We start from the raw sequence: 22,149 nt of genomic DNA on the forward strand, positions 1-22,149 counted from the left end.
CTTAGGTAATATCTAGAGGTGAAATTGTTGGATCATATGTTAATTCTATATTCAACTTTTTGAGGAACTGCCAAACAATCATCCATAGAAGCTATACCTTTTTATACTCCCCCTGCAATTTACAAGGGTTTCTATTTTTCCGCATTCTCACCAGTACTTAAGTCCCTTTTTCCTTTTGGTTTATTCATTATTATAGCTCTGCTGCTGCTGCTGCTGCTCCTGCTAAGTCGCTTCAGTCGTGTCCGACTCTGTGCGACCCCATAGACGGCAGCCCACCAGGCTCCCCTGTCCCTGGGATTCTCCAGGCAAGAACACTGCTAGTATGTATACCATGTATTTTATTGTTGCCTTGATTTGCGTTTCCTTAAAGTACAATGATGTACATTATTACTTGTGTTTGTTTGCCATTTGTATATTTTGTTTAGAAAAAAGCCCATTTCAGTTTTTTGTCCATTTTCTAAAATCAGGGTTTTGGTCATTTTGTTTTTGAGTTGTAAGAATTCCTTATTTATTCAGGATATTAAACCCTTATCAGATGTATAAAATGCAATTTTTTTCTCCCAAATGTAAGTTGTCTTTTCACATTTTTGATGATGTTTGAGATACAAAAATTTCCAATCTTAGTGAAATTCAATTTATCTGTTTTTCTTTGTTACCCATGCTTTTGATGTCAAATCTAAGAATCCACTGTTAAATCCAAATTAATAAAGATTTAACCTGCATTTTCTTCTAATAGACCCTGTATTGTCTTCTAATAGTTTTACAGTTCTCAGTTTCACATTAATGCTTAATACCTGTTTAATTGTTATGTCAAGGACTGAAGTAGGACTCCATCTTCATTCCTTGCACCTGGTGGTCATCCAGCTGTCCCAGCACCATTTGGTAAAGAGAATACTATTTCCCCACAGAAGGGTCTTGGCACCCCTACTGAAAATTCATTAGCCATAGTTGTTTGTTTCTGGATTCAGTTTTATTCCATTGGTCTATATGCCCATCTTTATGTCACTACCACACTGTTTTCTTTAATGTAGCTTTGTACTAGGCTTTGAAGCTGGGTAGTATGAGTTCAGCAACTTTTTTCTTTATTGATACTGTTTTGGCTATTTGGAGCCATTTGCAATTTCACATGAACTTGAGGATTGACATTTCTGCCCAAAAAAGCCATTGGATTTCTTACAGGTATTGAATCTATAGATTGATTTGGGGATAATTCCTATCTTAATGGTACTATCTTCCAAAAAAAAAAAACACACATGAGATATCTTTCTATTTAGTTAGGTCTTTTTATAGTTCTTAGTGGACAAGTTTTTACCTACTTGGTCACATTTGTTTCTAGATATTTTATTATTTTGGACACCATTATAAATGAAATTATCCTTTAAATTATTCATTTCTAATATTGAGACTAAAATTGATTTTTCACCATTGATAATAAGAATAGTTAACAGTTACATAGCATGCATTAAATGACAGGCATTGTTCTAAAAGCTTTACAGATGTCCATGGTCTCAAAACACTGTAGTCTATAAGATGCAGTTACATTATATTAACATGGCCTACAAGGATGTCTCATCTAGGCCTCAAGCTACATTTCTATCTGTATGCATATCCACTGACACTGAAACAGCTCACTGTCACTGGATACACTACATCCTTTCATCCTGCTATATTATTGCATACTTTATCCACTTTTGACTAGGATTTTTGTCCCAACTCATTCATCCGGGAATCTCCTACTTATCCTTCAAGACTTAGTTTGAATGCTAACTCAGCTACTTAATCAGCCTTCTTAGGGAGGATCCATGCTGCTGTGTTTTTTTAATGGCTTGCATGTGTCTCTTTTATAATGCTTTCATCTTGTATTGTCATTAACTTTCCTGCTTATTCTGGTGCTCTCCACCACAGTAGATTCTCAGTAAAGCCTTCCTAAATAAATGAGTGGACCAAATACACAAAGTGGCCTACTTTGTTACAAAATGTGCTCATTTTATTTATTTATTTTTTTTTGATTTTTTTTTTTTATTTCTAAAAAAGAATTTTATTAAAAAGGCACAAATGCAAAGAAATGAACAGAGGAAAATTTATGCGTCGAACCTGGACTGGTCACTTATGATAATATACATGCTACAATTCCATTCTCTCCAATCATTCCACCTTCACCCTCTCCCACAGAGTCCCAAAGACTGGTCTAAATGCCTATGTCTCTTTTGCAGTCTCTTATACAGGGTTTAGGTTACCATTTTTCTAAATTCCATATATATGCGTTAATATACGGTATTGATGTTCTTCTTTCTGGCTTACTTCACTCTGTATAATTGGCTCCAATTTCATCCACCTCATTAAAACTGATTCAAATGCAGCCTTTTTGATGGCTGAGAAATACTCCATTGTGTATATGTACCAAAGCTTTCTTATCCATTCATCTGCAGATGGACATCTAGGTTGCTTCCATGTCCTGGCTATTATAAACAGTGCTGCAATGAACATTGGAGTACATGTGTCTCTTTCAATTCTGGTTTCCTCGGTATGTATGCCCAGGAGTGCGATCGCTGGATCATATGGCAGTTCTATTTCCAGTTTTCTGAGGAATCTCCACACTGTTCTCCATAGTGGCTGTACCAGTTTGCATTCCCACCAACAGTGTAAGAGGGTTCCCTTCTCTCCACACCCTCTCCAGCACTTATTGCATGTAGACTTTTGGATAGCAGCCATTCTGACTGGTGTGAAATGGTATCTCATTGTGGTTTTGATTTGCATTTCTCTGATGATGAGGGATGTAGAGCATTTTTTCATGTGTTTATTGGCCATCTTTATGTCTTCTTTGGAGAAATGTCTGTTTAGTTCTTTGGCCCATTTTTTGATTGGGTCACTTAGTTTTCTGGAATTAAGCTGCAGGAGCTGCTTGTATAATTTGGAGATTAATCCTTTATCAGTTGCTTCATTTGCTATTATTGTCTCCCATTCTGAAGGTTGTCTTCTCACCTTGCTTAGAGTTTCCTTTGCTCTGCAGAAGCTTTTGATTTTAATTAGGTCCCATTTGTTTATTTTTGCTTTTATTTCCAATATTCTGGGAGGTGGGTCTTGGAGGATCCTGCTGTGATTTATGTCGGAGAGTGTTTTGCCTACGTTCTCCTCTAGGAGTTTTATAGTTTCTGGTCTTACATTTAAATCTTTAATCCATTTTGAGTTTATTTTGGTGTATGGTGTTAGGAAGTGTTCTAGTTTCATTCTTTTACAAGTGGCTGACCAGTTTTCCCAGCACCACTTGTTAAAGAGACTGTCTTTTCTCCATTTTATATTCTTGCCTCCTTTGTCGAAGATAAGGTGTCCATAGGAGCGTGGGTTTATCTCTGGGCTTTCTATTTTGTTCCATTGATCTATATTTCTGTCTTTATGCCAGTACCATACTGTCTTGATGACTGTGGCTTTGTAATAGAGCCTGAAGTCCGGCAGGTTAATTCCCCCAGTTCCATTCTTCTTCCTCAAGATTGCTTTGGCTATTCGAGGTTTTTTGTATTTCCATACAAATTGTGAGATTATTTGTTCTAGTTCTGTGAAAAATATTGTTGGTAGCTTGATAGGGATTGCATTGAATGTATAAATTACTTTGGGTAGTATACTCATTTTTACAATATTTATTCTTCCAATCCACGAACACGGTATATTTCTCCATCTATTCATGTCCTCTTTGATTACTTTCACTAGTGTTTTATAGTTTTCTATGTACAAGTCTTTTGTTTCCTTAGGTAGATATATTCCTAAGTATTTAATTGTTTTCATTGCAACAGTGAATGGAATAGTTTCCTTAATTTCTCTTTCTATTTACTCATTATTAGTGTATAGGAATGCAAGGGATTTCTGTGTGTTGATTTTATATCCTGAAACTTTGCTGTAATCATTGATTAGCTCTAGTAGTTTTCTGGTAGAGTCTTTAGGGTTTTCTGTGTAGAGGATCATGTCATCAGCGAACAGTGAAAGCTTTACTTCTTCTTTTCCAATTTGTATTCCTTTTATGTCTTTTTCTGCTCTGATTGCTGTGGCCAAAACTTCCAGAACTATGTTGAATAGTAGTGGTGAGAGTGGGCACCCTTGTCTTGTTCCTGACTTTAGGGGAAATGCTTTCAGTTTTTCACCATTGAGAATAATGTTTGCTGTGGGTTTGTCATATATAGCTTTTATTATGTTGAGGTATGTCCCTTCAATTCCCACTTTCTGGAGAGTTTTTATCAAAAATGGATGTTGAATTTTGTCGAAGGCTTTCTCTGCATCTATTGAGATAATCATATGATTTTTATTTTTCAGTTTGTTAATGTGGTGTATTACGTTGATTGATTTGCGGATATTGAAGAATCCTTGCATTCCTGGGATAAAGCCCACTTGGTCATAATGTATGATCTTCTTAATGTGTTGTTGGATTCTGATTGCTAGAATTTTGTTAAGGATTTTTGCATCTATGTTCATCAGTGATATTGGCCTATAGTTTTCTTTTTTTGTGGGGTCTTTACCAGGTTTTGGGATTAGGGTGATGGTGGCCTCATAGAATGAGTTTGGAAGTTTCCCTTCCTCAGCTATTTTCTGGAAGAGTTTGAGTAGAATAGGTGTTAGCTCTTCTCTAAATTTTTGGTAGAATTCAGCTGTGAAGCCGTCTGGACCTGGGCTTTTGTTTGCTGGGAGATTTTTGATTACAGTTTCAATTTCCGTACTTGTGATGGGTTTGTTCAGATTTTCTATTTCTTCCTGGTTCAGTTTTGGAAAGTTGTACTTTTCTAGGAATTTGTCCATTTCTTCCAGGTTATTCATTTTATTGTCATATAATTGCTGATAGTATTCTCTAATAATCCTTTGTATTTCTGTGTTGTCAGTTGTGATCTCTCCATTTTCATTTCTAATTTTATTGATTTGGTTCTTCTCCCTTTGTTTCTTGATGAGTCTGGCTAGTGGTTTGTCAATTTTATTCACCTTCTCAAAGAACCAGCTTTTGGCTTTGTTGATTTTTGCTATGGTCTCTTTTGTTTCTTTTGCATTTATCTCTGCCCTAATTTTTATGATTTCTTTCCTTCTACTGACTTGTATTGTCATTAACTTTCCTGCTTATTCTGGTGCTCTCCACCACAGTAGATTCTCAGTAAAGCCTTCCTAAATAAATGAGTGGACCAAATACACAAAGTGGCCTACTTTGTTACAAAATGTGCTCATTTTAATTCATATATCTAAAAAGCAGTAACCAAATTCCCCTCCATGTTTTAAATCAAGAAACTTAATTTTGTTATTAAACATACTACTGATAGGGAATGAGGGATCTCTATCTCTTTCTCCTCCTCCTCCTCCCTTATTCTCTCTCATTTAAGGTACTAAGGTCATCTATGTTCATCTAAAAACTAATCCCCCCCCCCAAAAAAAAAACAAATAAAGTAAATATAAAAGCTTAGAAATATGGTAATGTTGAACTTTATATTAAAACCTCTAAGAATATTCTTCTTCTACTAACATGAAATGAAGTGTTGATAAGCAAAATGATTTAACAGAAAGAAGACAGCATATTTCAGATTTGAGAACTGTTTATATTCCTTGTCAAGAATGGTACACTGACTCTGTATTTTACTTTCCCGAGCCTCAGTTTCCTCAACTATAAGGCAAAGCCAAATACTCCCTGCTCTGTACATGACAAACTATTGGGGTGAGGATCAAGAGACAGAATGCTTTTGAAAGTATGCCATGAAACAAAATGTGCTGTACAGCACAGTATGTAGTTAGTCACTCACCAAACACTGTTCTTGCAGGCACAGATTCTCTGTTAAGCCAGAATGACACTTGGGAGAGAATGACAGTCATGATGCAAGGCAGATATGTCTGAATCACAAAATATCCAATTTTTCTTTTCAAGTGGAAATGAGCTGTCATTACAGTATATTCACCTAGAAGAAAAATTTAAGAAGCTTAAGAAACTGTAGTAGTCAATAGTTTGAACATTTTGGAAATGGAAGGGATTAGAGAAAAAAAAGTCCCTGATTTAAAAATGCAAAGAATTCGTCCCATATATGGCATGGAAAATATATAACATTAAAATGCCATTTAGCATAGCAAATGTATTTAAAAGAAAATTTTCATATGACCAAGGAATTTGCATGCCTTGTATACATTGTGGTATTTGATTTTTCTCTCTAGGTCATGCTTACTGACAAAAGGATAGAGGATTCATAAGTGCTCTCTGAACATACATTATCTTAGTTGCTCAGCTCCTCATTCTCTTTGGTACCACCCTCAAGCCTCTGCTTTGATTATTTTCCAGTCTAGCCCTCCTTAGGCTCTTTGTGGTATTGATCTCCGGCCACATCTCCAAGACTGATCTTTTGGCCCAGATTTTAATCCTATCACCAATTCTGAATTTACCAATCTTAGTGTCTTCTCTAATATACTGGGGTCAGTTCTGACTGATCCTCATAGCTACCTTCCGTTCTGCTCTCTGGGTTTACATCTGCCAGATGTGAGATCATGAGTTCATACAGCTGGGTTTTCTTAGGGAGGGTTTCAGCTTTTCCACAGAGGCTAGTAGTAATTACTTATAATCAAGCATTGAATAGTCATAATTAATCTAGGATAGAGGAAAAATAATTAGAAAATGAGGGAAATTGTAACACTGATGAAGGTAAAACTGGCTCATCTCATCTCAAAAGACACGTTAGATCAGTGTTTTTTTTAAACTTTAATGCACATCTTGGAATCTCCTTAAAATCTTGTTAAAAAGCATATCCTGACTTAGTAGGAGTCAGGCCTGAGAGTCTCAGTTTCTAAAAAGCTCCCAAGCACAGTCTATGCTGCTAGTTCTTAGACCTCAAGAGAAAAAGGTTTTAAGCAAACTGATACATTTCCAATGGCTTTACGCATTAACTTTCTTAGGAATTAGCTTTTCTTTAGACTCATTTTTTACTAACCTGTACTAGATTTAATAGTCTCCTTCCCAATTGATTGGCCCAGCAGATCATATTGATTTAACCTAGAGCCATCAGGAGCAACTTGCACAGAATCAGATGCATTGTATGTCCAAATGTAAGTAACCTCTGAGGTTGTATACGCATCTGTAGGAAGTCAGAGGAAAAAAAATCTTTTTAAGCATTTAAGAACCATCAATAATATCCAACATCAAAGGTTGTATATTTCATAGAATTATTGTTTACTATAAAACTGATGTTTAAAGATCATATTTTTAGGGTAAAAAAGTGTCTTTGAAATAAGAAGAGTGTGAAGCAGATCAAGAGAGTCAACCATGACCATAAGGATATTTTCACTGCAATCACTTTGAGAGATAAAGATCGAATATCTCTTTAGATCCTGCAAAAATCACTGGGTTCTGAGATGGTTAAAATGTCTTCCATATTCCCAAAGCAACAGATGAAGACATTGCAGTAAACAGGTTACAAATACCCAAGGCCCATTTAACTAGTTGATTTAGAAACAGCCATTACTCATGAAATAATAATTGTATTCCAAAATGACATTGCTCTCTGGACATAATGGTAACTTATTTCCATGTGAGAACAATAATGATACATATTATATTTAAAGTATTATCTTTGTAGTTAGTTTTGTAGACTCTTTTTCAAAACCTTCACCTAGTAAAGAATTAAATGACTTAGCTATCATTATACAATGCATTTCATTAGAAGAATGAGAATTTTGCTGAATATGTAAAATAACTCAGAATGTTATAGTTTCATAAATTGAAAACACTTTAAAACATATTCATTTTAAAATTAGTTATTGCACACAGATCTCACTGGACTATACTTGCATGCTGCTGCTGCTGCTGCTAAGTCACTTCAGTCGTGTCCGACTCTGTGTGACCCCATAGACGGTAGCCCACCAGGCTCCCCCATCCCTGAGATTCTCCAGGCAAAAACACTGGAGTTGGTTGCCATTTCCTTCTCCAATACTTGCATAGCATCTTAATTAAGCTGTATATTGGCAGGAGGAGACAGAACACGTGCAAACCAGATATAACTTGCTGATTTATTTGGCCAAAGATACAGGACTTAGGAGAAGTGAGATGACTCTAAAACTTGAGAGCAAGCAGTGTATCTTGTCTCAGCACTTCTCTGGCCCTGGCATTTCCCTTGTGCCTGTATGTCCTGAGGGGGATCAGGCAGAGTTTCTCCACAGTTGAATAAGCACACAATTCTGACTGTCCTACTGACCTTCCGAAGAACTTCTATGCACTTGTGCTCATGGGAATATTTAGAAATATTAGTTACTTCTAGTCCCTGAGCAAAACTCAGCATCACAGTCACATTTTCAATTGAGGGAGAGAAAGAACCAGCTGTCTCCAGCTGTCTGCCTCCAGGTCTTCAGGACACTGGAAAGCTTATTTACCTGCCACCTATACCATTGTTCTGGGGTGGTTCTGGTACTTACCTGGAACCAAAGTCTGTGGCCACAAATCCATTCCCACTTAAGCATTAGTTACAATAAAGTTATTGTTGTGTATTAGTCACTGTGTGATCTTTCAATGACATACTACAATGTGCCTAATTTTCTGAATGTCACTAGTAAATGTTAATATCAGTGAAAGATATGTACACACCTACATCCACAAGTAAACTATATTATGTAAAATATTTTTCTGAAATAGCATTCTAAAAATATGTATTTATATTATTTATATATATATCATATTATGATGTTTGTATGTACATATATTTAATAGCAAATATCTTCCTATAGTTTGCATATGAATGAATTCAGTTATTCTAAAATCTAAATTTCTATTAATTAATTTCAATTAATCATTGATGATTTTGTTGTTATCTATAAGTAAGTAATCTTAGTAATGTGTGTAACTAGCAATGCATTCTCAGATTATCAAATGTCTTGTTTTGTTTTCCTCATGAGTACATAAAATGACCTTCTCTTCAATAAAATTTCAAATGACACATAATTTAATAAACTGAAAAGACATCACATGCTCCACTTTATATCAGAAGACCTCAGAGTACTCAGCAGTTGTAGATCTTAAAACAAATAAGGTTTTATTTTAAGCAATTATGATAATTGCACTTTTGAATTTTGATGTTTACCTTTAAACATAAATAAGAGAAAATTAAACTCTGCAAAATGGTGATATTTTTGAGAAACTAATAAGAGACTGATGGGAGGGACTCTTTCTTACTCATAGCTATACTTTTCACACCTGTCATAAGGAAAACACTCTCGCTTCATTCTTGCTAGATTAATCAGGAAACATATAACATTTTAATTTTGTTATTTACTATTACAAAAGATGGACATCTGGAAGGAAGCTCAAGAATATGTCAAAATGACTGATCTTTCCCATATCTTTTATAAGAAGAAATTATTTCATTTGTTAGGTAGGAATATGTTTTTTAGATCTGGGGTCTGGCGAGAAAAGAGAACAGAAAGTTATGCAATACAGATTTGAGGCGTTTTCTGGTCCACAAACACACATATGAACTCAGAGACTGTTGTGATTTTTCAGTGATGTATAAAAGGAGAAAAAGACAAATTTCTTTATAAATTGCATGCCTAGATTAGGTTCCATTACATAATTTTAGTTAATTTAAATCAATAACCCATTTGAGTCCTAATCTGAATTAAAGACTAAAGGCATACTAACAAATTCTTAATATTTGATTTTAATTTTTTATTTATTTTAATTAAAAAAATCATTTTAATTATTTGTATCCAAAAATTAATTTTAATTTTAATTATTTTTATTATTTTAATCATTATTTTTACCCAAAAAATTAAAATTATTTTTATCCAAAAAATTAAAATTTATTTTAAGATGCCCAGAGTACTTTTAGATTTCCATTCAGAAAGTTTTAGATCAAATTAAATAACAAGGAATTGTATAACTTAATAACATAAATAACACGCTGCTGCTGCTGCTAAGTCACGTCAGTCATGTTCGACTGTGTGACCCCATAGACGGAAGCCCACCAGGCTCCCCCATCCCTTGGATTCTCCAGGCAAGAACACTGGAGTGGGTTGCCATTTCCTTCTCTAATGTGTGAAAGTGAAAAGTGAAAGTGAAGTCGCTCAGTCGACCCATAGCGACCCCACGGACTGCAGCCTACCAGGCTCCTCCATCCATGGGATTTTCTAGGCAAAAGTACTGGAGTGGCTTGCCATTGCCTTTTCCGATAACATAACATAAATAACATAACTTAATAACATAAATAACTTAATGTAGCTTTTTACAACTGTGTATTCACTGGAAAAGACTCTGATGCTGGGAAAGGTTGGGGGCGGGAGGAGAAGGGGACGACAGAGAATGAGATGGCTGGATGGCATCACCGACTCTGTGGACATGGGTTTGAGTGAACTCTGGGAGTTGGTGATGGACAGGGAGGCCTGGTGTGCAGTGATTCATGGAGTCGTGGAGAGTCGGACACGACTGAGCGACTGAACTGAACTGATTCTATAGTATTTTTTCTTTCGGTGAAATTTTAACTGTTAATGTTTTTGGCATTGTGCTTTGTACCATTTATTAAATAAAAATTAAAAAAAAAAGAATTGTATAAAGATGTGAAGCAACAGCAAAAAGCAAAACAAAACTGAATTCAAAATTGTATTTGAGGATAATGATAAAACTCCAGGAATTCCATCACTGTGGGAGTCAAGGAATTTTTTTTAAACGTGAGAGGTAAATAATTGGAAGTGAAGGTCATGACTCCTTCTGCCAAAATTTGTCTTGCCAACATTTTAAGATTTGGGTTGGCCTGTTGGTCCACATTCCATACTGCTGTCTATACAATTAACTCTCTATGTCTCAAGTATGTACTATTGGCAAGGATAAATAAAATAATATGCAACTTTTTTTACTGCATCTTCAATAAATACTTTCTCTGGTATCAAGGCTTTTCAGTTATCTATTTAATACAATTTATGCAATGCAAATGAGCTTTTCTGTGCTGCATCTAATGTAGTTTTCTAGCTTAATGTTTACTTGGAATAACATGACTGACTATCTTAAATAATTTTCAAAGTGTTAGTACTGAAGTGATAGTTTCCATGACAGGAAACGAAGTCTTTATAATTATACAAAGAGGAGATTCTCAAAGAAAATTGGGAACTGACACCTTTTGTAATACAGAACAGAACAAATAAGATTGAATTTATCATTCCATAAAACTATGATCATCAAAACAATCAGAGGGTTTTGCATTCGTATTGGCCATCATTCCTCCTTCTACACTTGATACAGTCTGTGAGCAGAAGGTACATTATTTAGTCATACATATTTTTCATCAGCTGAGAGAACTGCATTTCTGTTCAAAAGTGTGAAAAGTCAGAAGCTGCTCAGAATGGACAAAGATGGGGTGCTAGAAAGAGCACGATTTCTGAAAAGGTCAGGCCGTGGAACACTCTCACAAAAGAGAGAAGCTGCTTAGCCGTGTCCATGAATTTATCCTGAACCTGCCCTGAATGTCTTGTGGGCCTAGGGAGATGATTTGACCTTCCCTCTTTTCAATTATCCTGGGAGAGCTAATGCTTCTGGTTGACATATAAGATACAACCTCAGTGACCTAAACAACAGCCAAATGCACAGTGCCTTTTCTGAAATACTTTTTGTACACAGAAAGTGCCCACATGGAGCAATCTTGCTCCATTGACTCTTTCAAATTTATTTTAGAAAAAAAATTCCCTCTATTATTAGAAAGTAGAAAGATAATTACAGAGATCGAGCTTCTTTATTCTTTTTTTTTCACCTATTCTCTGCTGCCATTTGGGTCAGGCTGATCACTAAACAACAGAATCTATTCTTAACATTTTCACTCTCAGTTGAAAAAAAACCCACTTTATGTTGCATTTTTAATGTATTTGCACTTGAAAAAGGAGGTAAAGGATAATAGTCCGGAACTTCAAGGAGCTCCCACTTTTTCATATGTATAAAAACATAGGGTATTTTTTACTAGCAGTAAGGTAAACAACAATTAAACATGATAATTAAGATATAATGATATTTGAGAATACAGGAGGGCTAGCCAATTGATTACTTGAGGGAAGTCAGTATATTTTTTGTTTCTATAGCTTGTTAGAAAAGCATTAAGCATACCATCATATGAGAAGGAAGTACACCTTATGAGAATTAAGTTATGATGCTGACCATCTTTGATTTTATTGACCCAAAACATGTACCTCCATCCCCATACTTACAGCTGCCAAATTTCAGAGGACATGAGTGGGCATCCATTGGAAAATCCTCCAAGTGCATTGGACATTCAGCTTGAACTGTAAGCCTAAAAGTCAAAATTCCACTCTTTGTTTAAGTAAATTGGCAAGTCAAGATAAATCACTCCTTTTTGTTGTCAATAGAATTAATGATGAATAATGAGGTAGGACCTTTATCATGGCATCCAATTAGGCTAATTCACATTTAAATATGCTTTTGTTCTTTCACATTTAGGCAATCGTTCAGAAGATATTAGCATCAATAAAATCTGAGCGCAAGTAACAAAGCCTAATTAAAAATACACTTTACTTAAGCATACTCTGTGGTTAGTTAAGAAAAAGTTATGTACATGTTTCTGAAGGTTAGTTTCCCATTAACTTCAATATTAACATCTGAAATCTTAAAGAAAAAAATCTCTATCATAAAAAGAAAGCTATTTTCTCCCAATGTTCCATCGATAACCATATAGCAAAACTGATACAAGAATTCAATAATGCCTTGGGGAAGCACCCTTCAAAATTAATAAATTTAAATGAATATTATATACTGTATATAGATACATATGAAAGTGAAAGTGTTAGTTGCTCAGTCGTGTCCTATGCTTTGCAACCCCATGGACTGTAACCCATCAGGATCCTCTGTCCATGGAATTCTCCAGACAAGATTACTGGAGTGGGTTACCATTTAATCCCTATAGGGGATTTTCCCAACCCAGAGATTGACTCCAGATCTCCTGCAATGCAGGCGGATTCTTTACCATCTGAGCCACCCAGGAAGCCCACAGATACAAATATATGCTAGTCTCAACAAGATATTTCTAGGATATATATATGCATCTGGCTTTATTTATATCTGTAGATACATATATATATACATAAATATATATATATATCTAGAAATATATTTTTGAGACTAGTCTGTTAATCAAATTATGGACAGAAGTCCATAATTGTTGAATTATAAATGTTAAAGAAATATATTTTGTATCTTCATGATCACATTAAAGAGTAATAATCGCAAATTTATTTTAAAGAAAATTATCAATTATCCCATTTTGCACAAAGGTAGACCCAAATAAGACGGTAGACACTGCGAGAGGGCATCAGAGGGCAGACACACTGAAATCGTAATCACAGAAAACTAGTCAATTGGATCACATGGGCCACAGCCCTGTCTAACTCAATGAGACTAAGCCATGCCATGTAGGGCCACCCAAGACGGGCGGGTCATGGTGGAGAGGTCTGACAGAATGTGGTCCACTGGAGAAGGGAATGGCAAACCAATTCAGTGTACTTGTCTTTAGAACCCCATGAACAGTATGAAAAAGCAAAATGATAGGATACTGAATGAGGCATTCCCCAGGTCGGTAGGTCCCCAGTATGCTACTGGAGATCAGTGGAGAAATTACTCCAGAAAGAATGAAGGGATGGAGCCAAAGCAAAACCAATACCCAGTTGTGGATGTGACCGGTGATAGAGCCAAGGTATGTCTCTGTAAAGAGTAATATTGCATAGGAACCTGGAATGTTAGGTCCATGAATCAAGGCAAATTGGAAGTGGTCAAACAGGAGATGGCAATAGTAAACATAGACATTCTAGGAATCAGTGAACTAAAATGGACTGGAATGGGTGAATTTAACTCGGATGACCATTATGTCTACTACTGTGGGCAGGAATCCCTTAGAAGAAATGGAGTAGCCATCATGGTCAACAAAGAGTCCGAAATGCAGTACTTGGATGCAATCTCAAAAACGAAGGAATGATCTCTGTTCATTTCCAAGGCAAACCATTCAATATTACAGGAATCCAAGTCTATGCACCAACCAGTAATGCTGAAGAAGCCGAAGTTGAACGGTTCTATGAAGACCTACAAGACCTTTTAGAACTAATATCCAAAAATGATATCCTTTTCATCACAGGGGACTGGAATGCAAAAGTAGGAAGTCAAGAAACACCTGGAGTAACAGGCAAATTTGGCCTTGGAGCACAGAAAGAAGCAGGGCAAAGGCTAATAGAGTTTTGCCAAGAGAATGCACTGGTCATAGCAAACACCCTCTTCCAACAACACAAGAGAAGACTCTACACATGGACATCACCAGATGGTCAACACCGAAATCAGATTGATTATATTCTTTGCAGCCAAAGATGGAGAAGCACTATAGAGTTAGCAAAAACAAGACCAGGAGCTGACTGTGGCTCAGATCATGAACTCCTTATTGCGAAATTCAGACTGAAACTGAAGAAAGTAGGGAACACCACTAGACCACTCATATATGACCTAAGTCAAATCCCTTATGATTATACAGTGGAAGTGAGAAATAGATTTAAGGGACTAGATCTGACTGATAGAGTGCCTGATGAACTCTGGATGGAGGTTCATGACATTGTACAGGAGACAGGGACCAAGAATATCCCCATGGAAAAGAAATGCAAAAAAGCAAAATGGCTGTCTGAGGAGGCCTTACAAATAGCTGTGAAAAGAAGAGAAGCAAAAAGCAAAGGAGAAAAGGAAAGATATAAGCATCTGAATGCAGAGTTCCAAAGATTAGCAAGGAGAGAAAAGAAAGCCTTCTTCAGTGATCAATGCAAAGAAATAGAGGAAAAGAACAGAATAGGGAAAACAAGAGATCTCTTCAAGAAAATTAGAGACACCAAGGGAACATTTCATGCAAAGATGGGCTCGATAAAGGACAGGCTGGTATGGACCTAACAGAAGCAGAAGATATTAAGAAGAGGTGGCAAGAATACACAGAACTGTACAAAAAAGATCTTCACGACCAAGATAATCACAATGGTGTGATTACTGACCTAGAGCCAAACTTCTTGGAATGTGAAGTCAAGTGGGTCTTAGAAAGCATCACAACGAACAAAACTAGTGGAGGTGATGGAATTCCAGTTGAGCTATTTCAAATCCTGAAAGATGATGCTGTGAAAGTGCTACACTCAATATGCCAGCAAATTAGGAAAAGTCAGCAGTGGCCACAGGACTGGAAAAGGTCAGTCTTCATTCCAATCCCAAAGAAAGGCAATGCCAAGGAATGCTCAAACTACCGCACAATTGCACTCATCTCACATGCTAGTAAAGTCATGCTCAAAATTCTCCAAGCCAGACTTCAGCAATATGTGAACCGTGAACTCCCAGATGTTCAAGCAGGTTTTAGAAAAGGCAGAGGCACCAGAGATCAAATTGCCAACATCTGCTGGATGGAGAAAGCAAGAGAGTTCCAGAGAAACATCTATTTCTGCTTCATTGACTATGCCAAAGCCTTTGACTGTGTGGATCACAATAAACTGTGGAAAATTCTGAAAGAGATGGGAATACCAGACCACCTGACCTGCCTCTTGAGAAACCTGTATGCATGAAGCAACAGTTAGAACTGGACATGGAACAACAGACTGGTTCCAAATAGGAAAAGGAGTACATCAAGGTTGTATATTGTCACCCTGATTATTTAACTTATATGCAGAGTACATCATGAGGAACGTTGGGCTGGAAGAAGCACAAGCTGGAATCAAGATTGCCCAGAGAAATATCAATAGCCTCAGATATGCAAATGACACCACCCTTAAGGCAGAAAGTGAAGAGGAACTAAAAAGCCTCTTGATGAAAGTGAAAGAGGAGAGTGAAAAGGTTGGCTTGAAGCTCAACATTCAGAAAACAAAGATCATGGCATCTGGTCCCATGCTTTCATGGGAAATAGATGGGGAAACAGTGGAAACAGTGTCAGACTTTATTTTTTGGGGCTTCAAAATCACTGCAGATGCTGATTGCTGCCATGAAATTAAAAGATGCTTACTTCTTGGGAGGAAAGTTATGACCAACCTAGACAGCATATTAAAAAGCAGAGACATTACTTTGCCAACCAAGGTCCATCTAGTCAAGGTTATGGTTTTTCCAGTGGTCATGTATGGATGTGAGAGTTGGAATGTGAAGAAGGCTGAACGCTGAAGAACTGATGCTTTTGAACTGTGGTGCTGGAGAAGACTCTTGAGAGTCCCTTGTACTGCAAGGAGATCCAACCAGTCCATTCTAAAGGAGATCAGTCCTGGGTGTTCATTGGAAGGACTGATGCTAAAGCTGAAACTCCAATACTTTGGCCACCTCATGCGAAGAGTTGACTCGCTGGAAAAGACTCTGATGCTGGGAGGGATTGGGGGTGGGAGGAGAAGGGGACTACAGAGAATGAGATGGCTGGATGACATCACCGATTCGATGGACATGAGTTTGAGCAAACTCCGGGAGTTGGTGATGGACAGGGAGGCCTGGCATGCTGTGATTCATGGGGTCACAAAGAGTCGGACACGACTGAGTGACTGAACTGAACTGAGAGTAGATAAAATAGGTACTAATTTGAAATTACAGATGAATATCTTATGATGATCAAAACAAATGTGACCAATAATTTAATTATAATATATGCTTCCCAGGTGGCTCAGTGATAAAGAATCTGCCTGTAAATGCAGGAGATGCGAGTTTAATCCCTAGGTTGGGAAGATTACCTGTAGTAGGAAATGGCAACCCATTCTAGTATTCTTGCCTAGAAAATTTTGTGGACAGAAGAACCTGGCAGGGGGGGCGGGTCTACAGTCCATGGGGTTGCAAAAAGTCAGACATGATTGAGCACAGCACATTCTTTTAAGAGAGTATTTAAGTAGAATTCTATGCAATTTTTTCTAAAATCCCAAATTTCCAATTTTTTTCTTAATTCACAGGACTGATTAATGTGTAAAACCAAGCAGGATATGATATCTGTATTGCAAGATTCAACAAGCAGAATGGATAGCTAGCTTCCATTTTAGACAATGGTTATTTAGCATGAAAACTAAAAAACGGTTTTTTTTAAAGATCTCAACTGCATATTGTCCCTTCTTAAATAACTTTCACCACTGAAATTTACCACTTAACATTTCACATGAAATAATAATACATCAAGTGCCTATAGTACACGTTTGTCTATATATAATGCTGATGAAAGTTATTTATTTATACAAAGTCTTTATCAAATTTTACATTTTAGATTATACATCATTTTATTAGATTTGTAATTGTTTTCCTCGTTACATAACATTTTAAAAGATTAATTTGTGAGAAGAGTTAAAAAGGAATAGTTGCTAGAGTCAACAAGTATATATTTCTTTAGATAATTTTTAAGATTTTATCATCTGAACTTGGAGTTACAAGGGATCTCTGAAGTTATAAAATTATTTTTTCTTTCCTAAAGAGGATCAAAATAGTATAGGAAATTTGCTAAAAAAAAAAGTACTTAAAAATTTGAAGGAATAGTTCATGAGATATTAAAAATAAAACTTCATGCTAGTATAAAGAACATTTTAAACCATACTGTTAAAATTGTACTTTTCTCCAATGTAGCATGAAAAGTAAGTTGACAAAAAGATAAATAAATTTTTAATAGCTAAAGCAATTTTTAAGCTTTAACACACTAAAATGAGATTCAAACTCATAAATACTACTTTGCCTTTGCTTTTTAATATTCAAGCATTCACAAAACATATTCTGGTTATCTCAATAATCTGTTATAAAGGTATTCAACTTGCTAGTACTTGATACCTAGTTTGGCTGGTTTGTTAATACACAGATTCCTCAGTATTAAAAGGCAACATATCAGATCTAAATATATACCTCATTGTGTACAGCAGGGTCCCATCATCCTGGATTCGGAGAAGCTTATTTGGCATTGTCATATTGTGTGCCACCGACTTCTTCCCATTGTGGAAAAAGGTATCTGGAGTCCAGATTTTGCTGGCCATTAAATTGTTGAGTCGAAGGATGTTCATAGGACCTTTAAATTTTAATCGTTCATCTTTCCATTTTTGTCGAAAGAAAACATCTATTGTATATTCCTGAAATAGAAAATAGAATTTTTGAAAATAATATTTTAGATACAAGGATACTATAAAATTAGAAAAAAGTAATAATATAGTTTAAAAATAGGGAAAACTATTTTGAGAAGTGAATTTTGAAAAATCATTCCTTTATATTTATCAATAATTACTGCCATTTACAAAAGGATAAAGCATGTATATTCACACAATTAGCTATACATTATGAAAAGAAAATAAGAAATACTTTCTCTGACCTCTTTCAGTTGAATAAAGTCTTAGTCAAATTGCTTTACTGCATTGTATGGTTTAAAACTACTTGGAGAGGGGGCATGCTTGGGCAGAGGCTGGGTGAATTTGTCCCAAATTACTTAATCACTTATCTCAATAATGAATAAGCAGGCAGCCTGATTGTCAGTAGCCAAAAGAAAAAAAAAAAAAAAGGAAGGGAAAAACAGCAACTCTTAAACATACACACTGTCAGATCTAAATGACATTTTCTGTTGCCAGAGAAACTGTTTATAAAATACCTTATGGCTTTTTTAACCCTAAAAAAATGATGATATATCATATTGTTAACAAGAAATTGTTAGGAGATGATGATTTCAATAAAGTTTATTTTATGAATAAGTTGTAATGAAAATACTTTGACAAAGTATTAGAATACTAAAAATATGAATGCTTTGCAAACAAATACCCTCAGGTTACAATGTACCTTTAAATAGTCATACAGACCAACTATTGATCAATTCCTCTATTATCATTCTCCAATACTTTAAGTTGATTTATTCAATCTGTCTCTCTTTCTTTCATCTTCTCTCTTTATCATTCCCCACCTCCCTTTTCTCATTCTCTCTGTGTCCTTCTTAGGATAAGAGAACGCATACATTTAAAATATGCACAATTCACAATTGTGATCAATACTGACAATTTATTGGATGTTAAAATTTTGGCCAATGTATGTTTGTGCAAACACTTTCATGATAGATAACTAAAATGTTTAGTTATGCCCCGAGGCTGGAAATTCAGAAACTGTCCTTTGAGCACAAAGCCACAGTCATCACATGTTTGAAAAGAAACACCTTCAGTTCAGTTCAGTTCAGTTGCTCAGTCGTGTCCGACTCTTTGCGACCCCATGAATTTCACTCAACTAAAATTGTCTGTTTAGAAGAAGACAGTAAAAAGGTCACATACTTATGACAATATCAAATCATTTGTACAAACCTCACTTAAGTAAATGATTCTGAACAATTCCTCAAAAACTGAATGGATAAAGATAAGCAGCCAGCCACAGGTAATGATATATGGACAGAAGTAAAGTGTGGCTCTGGGTCCTAAACCTTAGTAGAAAATATCATCACCTAATCTACCCTCACTGTGATTCAGTCACTTTTTAAATTATAGAAATATAATTTTTTAATTTATAGAAATATAGCTCAATTTTTAAAAAAAACTAGATTAAAAGATGAGTTTTTAAAATTTATTTCAATTGGAGGATAATTACTTTACAATACTGTGACGGCCCCTGCCACACATCAACATGATTTGACCGTAGGCATACATGTGACCCTATACGTTTTTGCTATCTGGTATGTTTTTATGTAACTGTTTCTTTGCAAATGTGGTTTTGCCAAATCCATGTCTGATGTGAGCACACTGGACATTTACTTGTTCAGCAACTGAATATTTATACAACTTTTTATAAAACTTCAAATTTTCTATTTCTATAAAACTATGGGATGTTTATCTGTTTCAGAAATTCATGCTAATAGTAGTAAACCTTTCCTGTAGACCCCTCACATAGAGTTACTCAAGGTTTCCAAACAGCAAGTTTCAGGTGAGCTCCTTTTTTTTTTTAAAACCTTTTTATTTTGTATTGGAGTATAGCCCATTAACAATGTTGTGATAGTTTCAGGTGAACAGCAAAGAGACTCAGCCATAAATATTCTAAAACTATTTTTAAGAACACTATTTTTGAGCCTTCAAAGCATCCCAGGTGTACTCTGCCATCCTAGGCAGAGTGACTGTGCATTTTTCTCCTCCTTCCCACAACCAGGCACATTCATCTTACACTCTAGGCAATTTTAACAATTCTTAACCTTACTGTTCCTCAGATAAGGCAAGTGCTCTACCTGCCTGGGTCAAGAACTCAACTCTCAACCACACTCCCAGTCCCCTGAACATCTGGAAGAAACACAGTCTGTTTATCTTTACTACTTCACAAAGCTTTCCATCACTACAACATCATATACTGCAATTATACCTTTGTTCTTTCTTATATTTAGAATCCTTATCCAAACATAAGAAGTAAATGAAGTTTTGCTAGTAAATAATATATATTATGATACTGGTACTCTCACTATGTCAACTCCCACTAAAAGGATAGTCATGTGGGTAAGTCATACTATGAGAAGCTACAACAGGGAACAGTCAAGGATGCTGATCTCATCTACATTCAGTGTACTGTGATTTGTACTCAAGTAAATTTTCAAGTTATAATATCTAGTTTTGATTAAACTAACTCTAGCAAAAATAAATTGACTTAAAAAAATCACTGCTAAGTGATATCATGGATTAAAGAAAACACTAATTATACAATCCAAGTGGACAACAAGAAAAGGGGATATCACTTCTATGACTAATATGAGTTCTTCATTAGTCACATAAAAATGATGAACTAATCAACTCTACAGAGAAATATGCAAAAGCAAATTTATAATTTTCAGTAAAGATAATTAAAATATGAGTTTAAACCCACTGTATTTAATGATGAGCTTCATCTGAAGCACATGTTATACCATGAAATACTGGTTAATGATAGTATACTGCTACTGCTACTGCTAAGTCACTTCAGTCGTGTCCGACTCTGTGTGACCCCATAGACGGAAGCCCACCAGGCTCCCCCGTCCCTGGGATTCTCCAGGCAAGAACACTGGAGTGGGTTGCCATTTCCTTCTCCAAATGATAGTATAAGGACACTGCAAATACTAAGTTGTTTTGAAAACCAAACATCCAGAATGTGAAGATGTATATCCAGAATTGGTGGATTGGTTTTATAAAAATTGGCATGATGGTTCAGTAAACATTAACCAATAATACACTTCTTGAACTTGAATTTATGTCTCTTTCTGCACCTATAGCAGTTATTGAGACAAGTATTAAAATGATATGAATTTGGAATCAGATCTTGATTGCAATATTATAAACTATTTAAGCAAGATATATAAAAATAAAGCACATTTAAACATAGCAATTGTTAAAATACTCTCAGGAATAAAAATATTAAATAGAGTAAAAATAAATCTATTTTAATAATTACATAATGATCATTCCTGAAAATAATATGTATTTACAATTAATCTCATTCCAATATCTGGTTTTGTGCTTCTCAGAATACTTTAATGTAGTAGGGCAAAAGCATAGAGATATGTAAACAAATAAGTACAATTGATTCACTAGTTTTTGTGGTTTTGATTTCAAGATTAAAATAGAGGGAGAGGAGACATTTCAATTGAATAATATGTACTGCATACCCACTAAGTTACAACAGAATTTCCAAACAAATTATTTGCATATATATTTAATTTGATATATATATATCAAATTAAATCACATATAATTCACATTCACAGTATTTGAAAAGAATATTCTTGAAAGGTTTCTTAAATAAACCTCAAGTTTGTCATAAATATACACTAATAAAATAATTACTTGATTTGTGTGTTGCAAGAAAATTGCCAGAGAAGTACAAACAGTACAGCTTCTTCATACAAACAAGACTTGGTCCCTTGAACTGAGGTTCTAAAGAAATAAATAACACCAAGATCTACTACAAAATTGCTCAGAGAAAACACAAACAACTAAGGAGCAAATTTAGAAAGAAACAAAAAAGTTTCATAAGGACATATCAGCATGCAGCTATCCTCTGGCTGATGTACAGGACACATGAGACTGTTAAGGGAGACGAGAGTCAAAGAATCCATACACTTGAAGATTTGAGACACTCTTTAAGGGAAATTTAATCAAGCATCTTTGTTTTATAGATGGATTTATAAACAAATTTAGTGACTGCCCTGTTTCCAATCATGCAAGGGACAGAACTCAGACAAGGATGCGTTT

The 22,149-nt window shown here is 35.4% G+C and overlaps 1 protein-coding gene across 3 annotated transcripts in view; it reads right to left on the reverse strand.

Moving 5' to 3' along the window:
- GABRA2 (gamma-aminobutyric acid type A receptor subunit alpha2) overlaps window positions 1-22,149 on the reverse strand; it is a 156,681-nt gene that overhangs the window by 55,890 nt on the left and 78,642 nt on the right. For all 3 annotated transcript variants that reach the window (XM_088836046.1, XM_088836045.1, XM_088836047.1), the window contains 4 exons: window positions 17,831-18,051; window positions 12,175-12,257; window positions 6,933-7,076; window positions 5,763-5,915 (listed from right to left, as the gene is read on the reverse strand). In XM_088836046.1, coding sequence (XP_088692172.1) covers window positions 5,763-5,915; window positions 6,933-7,076; window positions 12,175-12,257; window positions 17,831-18,051 — 601 coding nt within the window. The remainder of the gene's footprint in view (window positions 1-5,762; window positions 5,916-6,932; window positions 7,077-12,174; window positions 12,258-17,830; window positions 18,052-22,149) is intronic.

The sequence above is a fragment of the Moschus berezovskii genome, chromosome 5 (genome assembly GCF_049115385.1).
Source record: "Moschus berezovskii isolate FMDL1 chromosome 5, NW_MosBer_1.0, whole genome shotgun sequence".
Classification (NCBI taxonomy): domain Eukaryota; kingdom Metazoa; phylum Chordata; class Mammalia; order Artiodactyla; family Moschidae; genus Moschus; species Moschus berezovskii.